A 14,288-nucleotide genomic window follows, 5' to 3' on the forward strand; every position below is an offset into this window, starting at 1 on the left:
GCGACACCCTTGTGGCATTCTCTTTCGGGATTTTTCAGTACACATCTTCATTCAAGTCCCATTATTTTGGCAATACTTTTCAATACTTAAGACTCTCTGATATTCACTGTTACCACCACCACCACCACCATCCTCTATTTAAAAGAAGGGGAATACCACTGCTTTTAGAGCCATATGGTGCCTGGACAAAGGACTTGCCAGCCTGGCGATGAGGTGAGAGTTTGTGCCCTAGAGAAGGAAATAGGAAGCAGTGGCTCTCCATCATTCTGACAAGCAGTTTACCACTGGTTATTTAAGAGGTGTTGACGGGGCTGACTGAAAGGCGGGCAAGCCCACAGCTCCTGAATCCATCTTCTCCTAGCAACGTGGACTGTAGGGAATGCCATAACAGCATTTTCTGAAAAACATCAAAAGAGAGATGGAACAGCATAAAATATATTAGGTGAAATGCAATTTCAAATTTTCCAGCAATGTGCTTAATATATAAAATAATCTACACCCAACTGTACTCATAAAGCTGCAAGCCTGCTGAGTAGTTCTGTAACATTATAACCTCCAGAATAGAATGAAAGCCTTATTCTGAGCTTAATGGCTTTTGGAGTCACATGGCAATATTTTAAAATACCATTTTAAAGGTTTCCAGGTTCTTTCCCCAAAAAATTTGTCTCCACCTGTGCACAGTGAGCCTTTGAAGTCCTAACTGATGGTAATCAGAAATTCTGTGCCCTTGGCCAACTTTAGCGAGCTTTCAGCATTCATCTTTGATTAAGAATCAACTGTTGATTTTAATACTTGCAAGTTAGGGTTTTTATTAACAGAAAATGGGTTGTAGAACTCCACATATCCTTGGGCAGTCACTTTTGAAAGCTAGTAACACAACTTCTATTTGAGAGCAAACTTTACTAAGTACAAAACGAATTTCATTTGTTTTCAACAACTGTGGCTCTTTCCTGCCGCTGTGCATCGTTACTGCCTTTTTTCATCACTACTGCACCGGCTGCAACTTAGCACACGTGACAGTGTATCCAGTCTGTGAGTTTCTATTACTCTGTATTTTCTGTAGCCTTCTGCTATTGAGGTTGTCTTCATGTCTAAAAATAGAGAGTAGGCTTTGAATTGTAGAATAAAAGCAAACATGTACTCTTTTAGGGGTTATTTTTTGTGAAGTTAGGGTTTCCTTTAAGGTAAGGATTTAAATTTATGAAAGCACTGAATAAACTCTAACACCTTTCATTTGGAACATTCTTCTCCTAGATGTTAACAGCTGGCTGGTGACATTTGGCTTCCATCTGCACAATGCTATTCCTGGATTCCCTGTTCCTAAATTTGATTTAACAGAGCCTTCTTACGAACTTGTGAAGAGTCAGCAGTGGGATGATATACCGGTAAGAAACAAAAAACAAAACTATGAAATGGTGATAAATGGCTTACTTGTGTCTTGTTTACCCATATTTAATCAAACTACCCTGTGAAAAGCATACCAAAACAGTTTTTAATTTTTTTTGACTCTTTTCAGGAAGAAAAACAACACTTCCCTCTGTGTTTCTGTTTAGCAAAACAGGGGCCTATGAAACAAGCTTAAATCTGTTTTTAGTGATGCTAACAGAAACATACAAAGACATTATCAAAATGTAATAAAATGCAGAAGCTCATTTTTTAGTGCAAGGTTCCTACAGAGAACCCCATGAACCCACATTTATTGCCCTTGGGACCTGAAGGCAAAGATACAATAAACAGGAGGGCAGAGAATCCATATTACAAATTAGCAGCCCACAATGTCACAAAATTCACCTTTTTAAAAATATTAACAGTGTTTCATGGCAAACAATTAAAATGTCCTCTGGTAAGGCTGCCCCTACCTACAACTAGATGTTTATGGAATTTTCCTGAAAATAACAGATCAGGAGGCCTGTAACTGTTCTGAGAAAAGAAAAGGGGGAAAAAAAAAAAAAGAATGGAAAATTGCAAAGTCAAAGCTGCCATTTTAGAAAACAGCACTTTTAATTCCCACCATTCAGACATCAGAAAGGAATACACAACAAAACACTAGAATTTCTAGCTTAAAGCAAGAAAAATTAAAGATCAAGAAATTGGGTTACCCCGTGATAAGAAGACAGTGCAGTTTCTTAGATTAATTTCCCCCCCTTAAGCAATTTCTTATAATTTCAATGAATACAAAGAGAAAAGGCACCATGGCTAAAACACACACACACACAGAGCATATACAATGTCAATACCTCTGTTTTCTGATACATGTTTAATTCTTAACATGAAAGCAATTCCTTTTTCAGGTGTCATCTTTATATTTAAAAAAGCAAAACTCATCAAGTTTCCAGGGTCTGGGAGCCATTTTAACATTTCTAATTGCAAGTATATCTACACTGATAAAAGGCCATGAAGATACAGTGAAGTTTCCTGGTGCATTTGAACAAGCACATCCTAATTCTGTATGACTTTCCAACATATCTGAAAACACTTAAGTCTTACTGTACAAATGACTTGCCAACTTTTTTCCTAGGCAGCCTTTTAAATACGGTTCAGGTTCTCTGTCAGGAGACGCACACCATAAGGACGGCTTAGGGAATCGCTGGCAAAGACATTGAGGCCGCCCCAAGTGCAGAAAAACAAATGTTTCTTTCACTGCTGCAAATGAAACAGATGTTTCCATTTGGGAAACACTGGCCAGACAAATATCTGGTATTATAAGAAATGGCTGCGTTAAGATGCCCCCAATTTAAAACATTTGTCAGTGTAGACGGTGCACTGTCCCCAAGTCTCCAAAAAAATAGATGTTTTCCCAAAGTAATAAATACTCATTTCCAGTCGTCCCACTGTGCACTCATCCTTGTGCATTTCAGTTCTGCAGTTATACTGGCGAAATTCGGCTGAAAACTGTTCAGCAAGAAAGGATAGTTTACTTAAAGTATACAGGCACTTCAAAGCATATGAAATGGGACGCAGTGATCCAGCCCTGAGCACCCCCAGCCTTTCAAATCCTTGTGTTTGCTGCTTTCCCTTCAGCCTCCCATGGAGAAAGCTGCTGGGATGAAGGCCTTGATAAGCTGGGTTGCCCAAATGGGGTGGACGCGGGAAAAGGGCATCTAAAAAATTGAGAGAGAAAAGCTAAAAACATGAATATTTTGCCCACGTTAGAAACTAAAAAGCTCTGAACTAATACATGATGGAGATACCTCTTTTTCCGTTTCAAAACACATTTGGATCAGCTTGAGGGGAGGGCATCTTGAGTGCATTCCTCCACCCAGGGTTTTTGAAGCCTTTTCATCTCTAAAGAACCAATGGAGGTTTTAATAAATGCCTTGCAGCTCTTTACCAAAGCCCCACCCCCACCGGGCCTGTCTTTTTTTTTTTTTTTTTTTTTTTTCTTTTGTCAGGAGTGAGAGAGCCGCCAGAAAGCCGGGCTCCTGGCAACCAAGAGCTACAGCTGTTCTCTAACCCGCCCTCTATTCTGTTTCGCCTTCCAGCCCATTTTTGGAGTTCAGCAACAAGTGGCGAGGCAGGCCAAGGCCTTCCTGTCCCTGGGGAAGATGGCAGAGGTCCAGGTGAGCCGGCGCAAGGGCGGCGGCGCGCAGTCGTGGCTGTGGTTCGCCACCGTCAAGTCGCTGATCGGGAAGGGCGTCATGCTGGCCGTCAGCCAGGGCCGCGTGCAGACCAACGTGCTCAACATCGCCAACGAGGACTGCATCAAGGTGGCGGCCGTGCTCAACAACGCCTTCTACCTGGAGAACCTGCACTTCACCATCGAGGGCAAGGACACGCACTACTTCATCAAGACCAGCACGCCCGAGAGCGACCTAGGCACGCTGCGACTGACCAGTGGCCGCAAGGCCCTGGAGAACGGAATCAACGTGACCGTGTCCCAGTCCACGACCGTGGTCAACGGCAGGACGCGCAGGTTCGCCGACGTGGAGATGCAGTTCGGCGCGCTGGCGCTGCACGTGCGCTACGGCATGACGCTGGACGAGGAGAAGGCGCGCATCCTGGAGCAGGCGCGGCAGCGCGCGCTCGCCCGGGCGTGGGCGCGCGAGCAGCAGCGCGTGCGCGACGGCGAGGAGGGCGCGCGCCTTTGGACGGAGGGCGAGAAGCGGCAGCTCCTTAGCGCCGGCAAGGTGCAGGGCTACGACGGCTACTACGTGCTGTCGGTGGAGCAGTACCCGGAGCTGGCCGACAGTGCCAACAACATCCAGTTCCTGCGGCAGAGCGAGATCGGAAAGAGGTAACCCCGCCCACGCGGGGACAGGGACGGCGGGGCGCCGCGCGTCCCTCCAGCCTAACCCCCTTTGCTCAGATTTGTCTGTAGCACAATCCGAAATTGGACTCTCCCACGCAGAAGAGCCTTCCACGAGAACGATACCGCTATTTTAAAAAAAAATCCACGAAAAAAAACAAAAACCTTTTTCTGAATGACCTTAAAGGTGATCGGCTTTAAAGAATATGTTTACATATGCATATCGCTGCACTCAGTTGGATTGAAAGTATTAAAAGAAAAAAAAATAATCAAAGAAAGGAAAAGGGGCCTAAACATTTTGCTCTAGGGCCATCTGTTCCTTTGAGGCACTGTATTTAACGAAGGTAAAAATGCCTACCTACAGAGTTTCCAAATATTACCGAATTGTCGACCTTTGCTTACAAGAAGTAGTCTCTGCATAGGATGTGATATATATATCTGTTAATTTTAACATGTGGGACAAAATTACAGTTTATAGACAACCCAACTGCTTTCTCTGTGCTGCTTTGTAAAAGGACATTGGCACAAGTGACTTCTGCTCCGCGGGGATTTCATATTGCATTTTACAATGCTATCGTGGTTCGCCTCGGGGGAAAAAAACTGGCAAATACAATCCTTGTCACTGATAAGCAAAGGAAACCCTGATTTTTTTGTAAATTATGTGAGACAAGTTGTTTATGGATTTTTTATATGAATTACAATTTACTGTACATCAAATATTAGTCTCAGAGGAGTTAATTTATGTAAAGTGTTTAAAAAGTTTATACTTAAAAATAAAATGATAAAAACATGTGAACTGTGTGATTTTTTTAAAAGGATTGCACCTTTTGTTATCTGTTATAGCTGTACAGTATAAATTATTATATTGTAGAGATATAACGACTTATGCCTATAATGTCCAGAAGTGTTAATATTTTTGTATTAGGTTGAAAAATGTGCAACTTTCTATCATTAGATGGGTAGGACAGTGCAATCCTAAGTGGGTGGCTAATCAGAGAACTGCTCCTTTCTCTTCTCTTTCTCATCGGGCCAGTGTCCTCACCAATATCAACCAAGAGGCACAGTAGGAAACTAAGGTTGGTGGAATTTGGAAAACCAAAACAAAAAGGCAGGAGGGTTTCTCTGGCCGTTTCTGGGCCCCAAAAGTGGATGGGGAGTTGACATCATTAACCACAGGGTTTTCACTGTGACCGTTCCCTGAAGCTCCCATTTCATGATGGAGGCAACAGACCACATCAGATGCTCGGGGAAATTGTTAGAAGGAAAGGATCTGATGTATTCGTGACCAAAAACATGTGTCTTAAGATCTAGGAAAGATAGCAGAAACCCAGCAGTGGTGGGAGAGCCAGATGGAGTAGGTCAGGGTCACTCTGCTAGTCTTGGGTTTGGATCCTCCGGTCACCAAGAGGGACAAAAGAAGGGAGACAAAAGCTCCTGTAAGCCCACACACCCAACCATCTTGGGAGCTGGTTTGAATGGCAGCCTCTGCTCTGTCTGGGAAGCCGGGGGTGGCAGATCCAGCTGGAAGTGAACTGACAGCCGTGCCCTCCTGCACGCGTGCGCGCGGGACCCAGCACAGCCGCCATCTGCGCTTCTGTGTCGGTTCAGCCGCTTTCGCAAATCTCTTTCACGAGCACTAAATTCAGCCACAAAAATATTTTTAGAAAATATTTCTCAGTTCATTGAGCTATAGTACACACTGTTTTCCTCTATGTATAATGGTGATAAAATATAGCAAGTGAACATGTCGTAAATATAAAGGTTCAAGTGATGTATTGAAAATAATTTTCTAACTGCTTTGTATGTATCACATACTCTAAATTGCACAGTAGGCGTGTTTATTAAACAGATTGGCTGGGAAAGTTTCAAAATAGCTACTGAATTTACAGTATCAGTGCTATTACTGTCTTTGTGTATTTGGTAGAGCATACCGAAGTAATTAATCTTCTAATGAATGCTGATATTTTATTAGAATGAAAGCACAGATTAGCATTAATATTTTTTATCCTGGAAATCCTTTGGCAAGTATTATGAAGCCCAAATTTAGAAAACTATGAGATTTCAAACGACATAAACATGGCTCTGTTTTATTTTATTTTTTAACTGTTAACTTAGGTGTTTGCAGTTCTGTTCGATGGAATTTCTGCAGGACTCTATTTAGCATGCTGTAAGTACTTTTGGTTGAAATAGGCTCTGAGTCTAAATTCTCAGAAATATTTCTGATGTATTGACCATGAAAAGCTTGTACCACATGACAGAAGTGAAATCATAATCTTACCCTCTTCTCGACATGGACTGGTCCTTTACACTGGCACCGATAACTAACGATTTAGAGTATCTCTTGGTGCTTATTTTAGATGAAGTCAAATCAACCCAATTAGTGTCTTGTTAGTAGGTATAATGAGCCTATTTCTTTCTAAAAAGACTTGTGATCTGGACATGCTTTTACAAGAAATAGTGACCTTGGGGAATATGTAAACAAACCTTTTTCTAAGAGTTGGGGGTGGGGTGGGGTTGGGGGACTGTATAATGAAAAGAATTAGCTTACAAAAAAGAAATTGATATTCAAAGTATTTTAGGCAAAGCCAGTCAAAATGCTTTCATGATATTTTGAGATGTAAATTTTGTCTGATTTGTATTGTTCTTTTCATTTGCCTTCTTAACTTTCTATGTGACCTGAATTTTCCATAACTTGATGACTATAGATTGCATCTAGGCATTCCAATAAAAGCCAACCCAATGTGTGTGTGTTTATATATATTTTTTTAAATATTGGGCAAGCCTGTATTGCTTTTGTATGGTAGAGTGGAGGATGCAAATACATACAGTTGTTGGGGTATTGACTCATCTGCAACTCAGTTGGTAATATCTTTTATTTTATTTTTTTATTTCTGTGTCCACTGGCCAGACTGCCAGCTCGGCAGTGTGCATTTCATGGGGGACTCTTCCATGGCCTGCTTTAGAAAAACGTTAAATACACACCACAAAGCCAAACATTATCACCGTAAAGAAGAATTTAAAAAAATATATACTACCCATTACTACTCTAGAGCAGGCCTTCTTCCTGTGATCCTGGCAATAAGCGCTTAACTAAAACACTTGATTAGAATAATCGGTTCCGGCCTGCTAGGCTCCCAGCCTCCTGGAGATGTCTAAATCTCCATAGAGACTGGCTGCTTTGGGGGTGCTTGGTTCAGCAATTCCAGGCTGGCAGGCCAGGCTTTGATTTTACTCTGAAAAGGCAGGCTTCATCACACTTGCTTTTTAGTGACAACCTCAACTTGATAACATGTTGATCCTACAAAAATCAGGTCACTCCACTTGGCAAACGGGTCTATTTTTTTCTCTTCAAATTAGAGTTTAACATAAACCGGGGAAATCCAGAAAAACACACGCGAGTTACTTTCATTTTTTCCCCTGCTTTCCTTAAAAGAAATGTCTGAACAAATGTGAAGAAAAACACTAGGTAAAATTGTATCTTAGAAGTTAATTTTCTGGGTATGGGTATATTGCTGCCACTTCTTATGAAAGTTACATTCATCTGCAGACATTCACCACACATTAGCGAATAGCTGCATGTGATTTTAGGTGCCAAACCCCACACCTGACTGTAAACACCTCAGATCGACCCCAGTTCCCACTTTCAAAATGAAGAGAGGATTCTGCCTTTGACGCACTGTTGAGCCATGCCCACTGCTCCCTCTGTCCACCGTCTTTTCTTTTATCTTGGCCTGCTCCCAGATGAAGCTGTTTCTCTCACGGGCTGAACAGCAAATCAGTTGAGGTGCTTTTGAAATGAAGGACTCCAAAAGAGAAAGCTAGGAAGGGGCTAATCCACACAGTGCTCTGGCAAAACCACCTGGGCCGTGCTAACAGCAGCTCATTTGCTTAACAGAGGAAGAAGAGGTCCCCTGGGAGCAAGAATGCACCCGCCCACCTCAGGTGTCATTTGAGCCCGGCAGAGCAGAGGAGCCCACCTCTGGGAAGCCTTGAAGGGCAACATAGCTCAACAAATACCCAGATCTGCCCCATTTTTCTTCAGAGGAGTGAGATGCTTACAGCACCTAGTCCATAAAATGCATCGCGTTCTAGCAGTTGGAGCCAGAAGGGACTTGGAGAAGTTGGAGTGAGTTGTCCAAGTTCACAGAAGTGGCTCAAGCCAGGGTGAGCAGAGATTTCCTATCGGCAAGGACAGTCTCCTCGGAACACTCCCCAGAAAGGTACTGGGGACACTCCTTACCACCCCATCTCCTCTAGGCACTCAGTCTTTCCAAAGCTGCCATCATTTAGAGACATGACATTCTATGTAAAGAATTATGTAATTCATTATATAAAGAAGCCCCAGACCCACTAACGGCATGAGTCTTGAGTTCCCCTCTGCCTGCCGACATTTCTAGCTCCTCAAACCCCCTCATCTAAGATCAGAAAGTCTGCCATGCAGTGTTAATGATATCGTAATTTCTGAAAAGACTTCTAAAAGAAAGACCATTGATTTGCATATATGCATGTGTCAGGCTATTTATCCAGGTTTTCTATAAATTATTCATCTGGCTTTGGTCATCCTACCAAACCGATGACAAAATAAAAATTAGCTATAAATCCTTATTACTCATTTTCACTACAGAGTTAAGTCAGAGTACCAAAGAGGTACTGATTAGCCATTTGAGTTTTCTGCCTTCTAATTTAAGCCACATAATAAATATCCTCTCTTGCTGGAGTTCTCATTTGCTCTTTACCACCTCTGCAAGCAATGGTCTCTTGATGTTAGTTAATTACTAATAACTTTTAGGTAAATTGAGTAAACCTTTTCATTTATGACCCGACTTAAAATTCTGTCATGGAGAAATATAGGATTCCTTGCATCCTGTGTATAGAGAATTTACTATAAACTGATTCTAAGCCTAGAGTAACATCATTATTCAGTTTAGAGTTAATGGGTTCCACGAAGCAAATTTAATAAATCCTTCTGGGACCTAAGCTGAGGAAAATTAAAATGAGAAGCATAAATTGTGACTTCTAGGGCAAGACAGTGGTCTGTCTTCCTGTTTATAGGGTGAATTGCGAGCTGGGCCCTCACCACAGGCATTCAGCCTGCATTTAGGAAGGGAAATCACCTTCTTTTACATGTGTTTAGAGATTTCCTGAATTCCACCCGCAATGGCTAATTCTGTACAGCATAACTCACTGATAGAACCAACAGGATTTACAAGTGGTCCACTGGGTCAAAATGAATTTTTTTTTTTTAATTTTCACAAGTTAACTTTATCTGTGGGATGTGAGGGCAGCATAAATAACCAAGGAGTTAAAGTGACAAGTTCTTTATGTGACCGAAAGGCTAAAAATGGAACCACTCAGTGGAAGCCTGTGAGGAAGCACACCAAAGACTCTTCCACCTGGAGTTCATAGCACATAAGTGATTAATGACCATGTAAGTGAAGAAACAGCCCTATTCCAAATTTTCCTCCAAAATTAATTATCAAGAGATTCTTCCCGAGGACTCCTGTCTCTACACCCATGCCCTTTCTCTCTGTCTGTCTCTCTCCTCTCTCTCTCTTTCCCTCCCTCTCTTACCGAATTTATTCTAGCGGAAGCTGTCTTGGTGGAAACTGCTCAGGTTCTGTCTAACCATGTATATCTTTCTAAGGCTTAGTAGGAAAACCATAGGGTTCCCTTGGTAGACCAGATCGATTTCAAATAATTACACGGGACATCACAGGAAACTAGAGCCCCTCATCTCCAATTTATTTACAAAACATTATAAACAAACAGATTAAAAAATCTTCACTTCAGCTATGACATTGTTTTCAAATTCAACCCTGTATCCAAAAAAAAAAAAAAAAAAAAAGAGCCCCTACAGAACATAGAGGAGATGCAGGGATGACACAGGAGAGACATGATCGGGACTGCAGCACTGAGGGAAGCAGCCCTGGAAAAGAGCATCGTGCCCTAGGTTTGCCCTCCCTCACCAGGCTGCCCTATGGCCTTGCCCTTCGATCTCCTGGAACCTGGCTCCTGCGGAAATGAAAAGCCACCCCAACAGCGGGTGGCACAGTGGGCAGGGCCTTTAGGGCACTTCTTCCTTCTGAAATCCCAAGGAGGGTCCAGAGCAGGGAGGAGTTGGGGCCGGGAATTGGTCCTCTGACATCCCTCCAGGATACTACAGTGTCCCAGGCATTTTCGGAAAGGGCTCCAGCGCCCCCTGGTGATAAGCATCGTTGAAGAAGCAGCAGCGCCCAGGACCTGAAACCAAAAAGAAAATACCGGCCGCAGACACGCTCTACCCCTCTCCCAGGCGAAGCCCGTTCCAGTTATCCGCTACTTCCTCACCTTTGCTCTACCCACAGAGTTTCACACATAAAATGATTACTTATGCTTCATGCACCACCTCAGGCCCTGGTCCTTGCAAAAATCGCTCCTGTAAGGTTTCCCTTCACGTCAAGCAGAAACTTTGTCAAACAATGTTCCTCCCGCTTGGCAGATCAAAATAAGGCCCTTCCTCGCAGGAATTGTCCGTGGGCTATTGGAGTTTTGCAGCCCCGGAAAACAGTGATTTCTGAACTATCACATTGTTTCCCTTTTACTTTTCATGTTTGAACAGCCCTGTCACTCGGAAGAATTTCCCAAAAGGACAGATCATTTAAATTCAGAGTGGCATTTTATTTCGAGGGAGCCAGGCTCCTACGGTAAGGGCTGGAGTGACAGCCTGGAAGAGTGAATTCCCTCCTGATTCGAAGGGCGGCGGAGGCCTGAGCAGGACCTGCCCCGACTCTGCTTGTCCTCCAGTGGATGAGACATTTTCCTAGCCCTGCAGCGGCCACAGGAGGAGAGAACTGGAGATTCAACTTCTTGATTCCCTGTTGCCACCCAGAGTAGGCAATGGATGCTATTTTTCAGTGGCACCCTGAACTGGTGGCCTGCCTTCAGAAACGGTCCATGGCTACATCCCATTGTCATTTTTGGAGGGACCCAATAAATAGCCCCCTTTTTCTCTACCCAAGTTTTCATGGGAATGAGAAAGAAAACCAGAGCTGGCACGTGAAAGCCAAAATATCACGTTAGATAAAGACCAAGTTGGAGAATGTAGCTTCGTGTGAAATGTAAAACATCCTACTAACTGGATGCCAGATTCGGAAGACAGATGTCCCCCCACTTCACTGGCAGCACTGGCCCCAGGCAAGCCGTCCTGCTGGGGCATCAGGGCCCCGGTCTCCCCATGAGCTCAAGCGCCTGGTTCATTCTTCCCAACTCACCAGTGAGGGTTAGCTCCTCTCCTGCCCCGCGGGGGCTGGAGTGCTGAAGAGAGGCCAGGCGTGAGATCTCAAAGTCACACACACGTATGCACACACCCATGTGTGCACACATACACCCTCAGAGTTGCCAGGGAGACAGTGGGACCTAGAATATTGCACTCAGGACCCTCAGGTTTACCTGATGCTGCTACCAGTGACTCGTGGCCTCAACCAAGTGGCTTTGTCCCTCAGGCCTCTGCCCAGCACCTCTTTCCTGCTCTGACACCACTGGGTGTGTTTGGTGGCTGATTGGGAAACCTGTCCTAAAACACAAGTTCTCTCCCAGTGAGCAGACCCCAGACCTCCAGACGAGAAGGCCCACTTCATAAAACCTCTCCCAGCGTTGCTCCCAAACCCTGTCACCCCACCACCATCAGAGTGAGGCAGAATCTCTGCAGGGAAGAGCAGAGCGGGGAGCTCTGGACTCCTCAAAGCGATCACTGCCCGATTACTCCGCCGCTTGTTAAGATGGGGATGCAGACTTGCCTTGCTCTTATAAATCAAAGGGAAACAGGGCTAGCCTTGCCACACTCAGGGCTCTTTCTGCGGCCTCTGCCAATTAGTGCTCTAGTTAATCAAACTTAGCAATTCCCGGGAGAGGCAGTGAGCTGGGAGAAGCCGGGAGCAGTGAGAACTGGTTGTTAGTCCCAGCTCGGCCTAAGTGAGGCAGCCACCTGCTGCCTCTGCACCTCAGTTTTCTCTGTCTTTAAGGTGGGCCCGAACCTCTGCTCGGAGCCACCCCTTCCCATCCTCCATGCACTAAGGCACGGGTGTGTATGTGTGTGTGTGTGTGTGTGTGTGTGTGTGTGTGTGTGTCACACAGGGAGATAGAGAAGAAAAAAACTAGAAAAAAGAGCTTATAGTTACCATCTAGACTTCTTTCAATATCTCGCTGCCCAAAGAGGCGGTCACTAAATAAAGCTTAGAAGGGCTCCCTGGAAAAGAAGGAAATATCCCCTTGAGCTTCCTGAGGTGAGGTGTCCAGGAATGGAAAGGGGTGACACGTGGCAGCCCTGGGGCCCCCTCCTCGTGGAGTACAGCTCCTTCCTCCCTGCTCCCTCCTGACAGTGGCCGTACTGAGGGGTCTACCCAGCTGGGAAGTCCCTCTGTGATGGTTGCAGTAACCGGACAGCAGAGGACCCGTGGCCAGGGGCATCCTGGGAGGCCCGACACTTTCCTGGCTGGGGTTTAGGGATTGGTCTCCACAGGAAAGAGAGAGACCCTGCAGAGGGCCTGAGCCCGAGGAGCCTTTGAGGACCTTCATTCCAGTGTTCGCAACGGCATTTTAGCTGTGCGTCTTTGATGCTAGTTAGAGTTCACATGAAACCCAAACGGACCAGCTGCTGGGATTGAGGTGGAGGGAGGAGTGGGGGTCAGGCTACCCTACATGTGACAGGCACGGGAGAAAGTCTCAGGAAAGAAAGACCCGTCTCTTCTAGAATTTCACATCTGCCTGGGAGGCAGACACAAGTTCTTCCTAAACGGAGCTGTGACTGCTATGAGCAGACTAAGAAGCCCCAGTCCTAGCAGGGAAGTCAGGCAGGCTTCCTGGAGGAGGCGGGACTGGGCTAGGACTGGAGGGTCAGCAGCAGTGGCCAAAGGAGGCCATGCAGAGCAGAGTGGTGGCAGGGGTCAAGGTACCTGCTCCAGAGCCAGGCCGCCTGGGTGCCCTGGCTCTGCCACTTGAACGAGTTACCTCATTTCACATCTCTGTGGCTCAGTTTCTCTTTTTGTAAATTGTGGATTATGATTCCATGGGGGCTGTTGTGAGGGTCAGTGAATTATCAGATGTCAACAGGTTGGGACAGCGCCCACCAAGTTCAGCGCTTGCTCAGTGTACGACCCTGGAATGCAGTCCCAGCCACAATGCGGCCCATGCCTTCTGGAGCCAAAAGCTGCTGAGGGGCAGGGCCTCCCTAAGCACTACTGTCCCCAGCTTTTTGGCCCCAGGGCAGCGCAGGTCAGTATCTCAGTCTATGTGCAGTGGACGTGTGGGCATGAGGCAGCAGCCTGGGTGGGGCGGCGCTGCCGTGGCAAGTCCAGGTCCAGGGGTGTCCCGTGGCCTACCCCAGCTCCTTGGCCCTCACACCACAGGCAGACGGTGCTGGCTCCGGGGGTTGCTCGTGATTAGAAAAGCCCAGCCCCATCTGTAGACCAAATACCTTATGAAATCCTAAGTAGCTGCTGCTCTGTGAAGCATCCAGAATGCCTCCGGAAACTTGGCCCTCATTTCAAAAATAAACTTCATATTTTAAAACGTCAGCCGTCCGTGATATAGAAAGAAACGGTCTAAATTATTGAAGCGCTAATTAACAGCTCAAAGAGAAGCAGTAGCAGGTGACGGGCTCCTGTGGTGCCCACTGGCAGAGACATCGGGCTGAAGGGCACAGCTCCACATGAGACATGAACCTGGAGCTCCCATCGGCCTCCAACGCATGCTGAGGCCCGCGGGCTTCTTCTAACTGGGGAGTCCCTCTCTCCCCCTCCTGGCAGCTCCCTCCCCTCTCTCCCTTGGCTAGCCCTGTTAGGAAGAGAGCAAAAGCTGACTTTGCTGTTTCCACAGAAATTGCATAGTGTGGCATCTTTTTTAAAATTTTTTAATGTTAGTAGATAAAAATGTTATATTTCTCTAAAATTGGGCAATAAGGTGCATGGTGCTGCCTTCTAGAAACTTCTGAGGGCAGGACTCACCTAAGACTGACCCCCGCACCCCACCTGATCACAGGCCCCAGTGGGCTTCCTTATGGCTGGAA

General features: G+C 45.5%; 1 protein-coding gene across 1 annotated transcript in view; it reads left to right on the top strand.

Moving 5' to 3' along the window:
• Nucleotides 1-6,988, top strand: part of TENM3 (teneurin transmembrane protein 3) — a 546,591-nt gene extending 539,603 nt beyond the window's left edge. Inside the window, 2 exon segments of the mRNA XM_039882598.1 lie at nucleotides 1,255-1,385; nucleotides 3,483-6,988. Coding sequence (XP_039738532.1) covers nucleotides 1,255-1,385; nucleotides 3,483-4,238 — 887 coding nt within the window. The 3' untranslated portion in view covers nucleotides 4,239-6,988.
• Nucleotides 6,989-14,288: the final 7,300 nt, after the last annotated feature.

The sequence above is a fragment of the Pteropus medius genome, unplaced genomic scaffold (assembly GCF_902729225.1).
Source record: "Pteropus medius unplaced genomic scaffold, Ma_sr-lr_union100, whole genome shotgun sequence".
NCBI classification, from domain to species: domain Eukaryota; kingdom Metazoa; phylum Chordata; class Mammalia; order Chiroptera; family Pteropodidae; genus Pteropus; species Pteropus medius.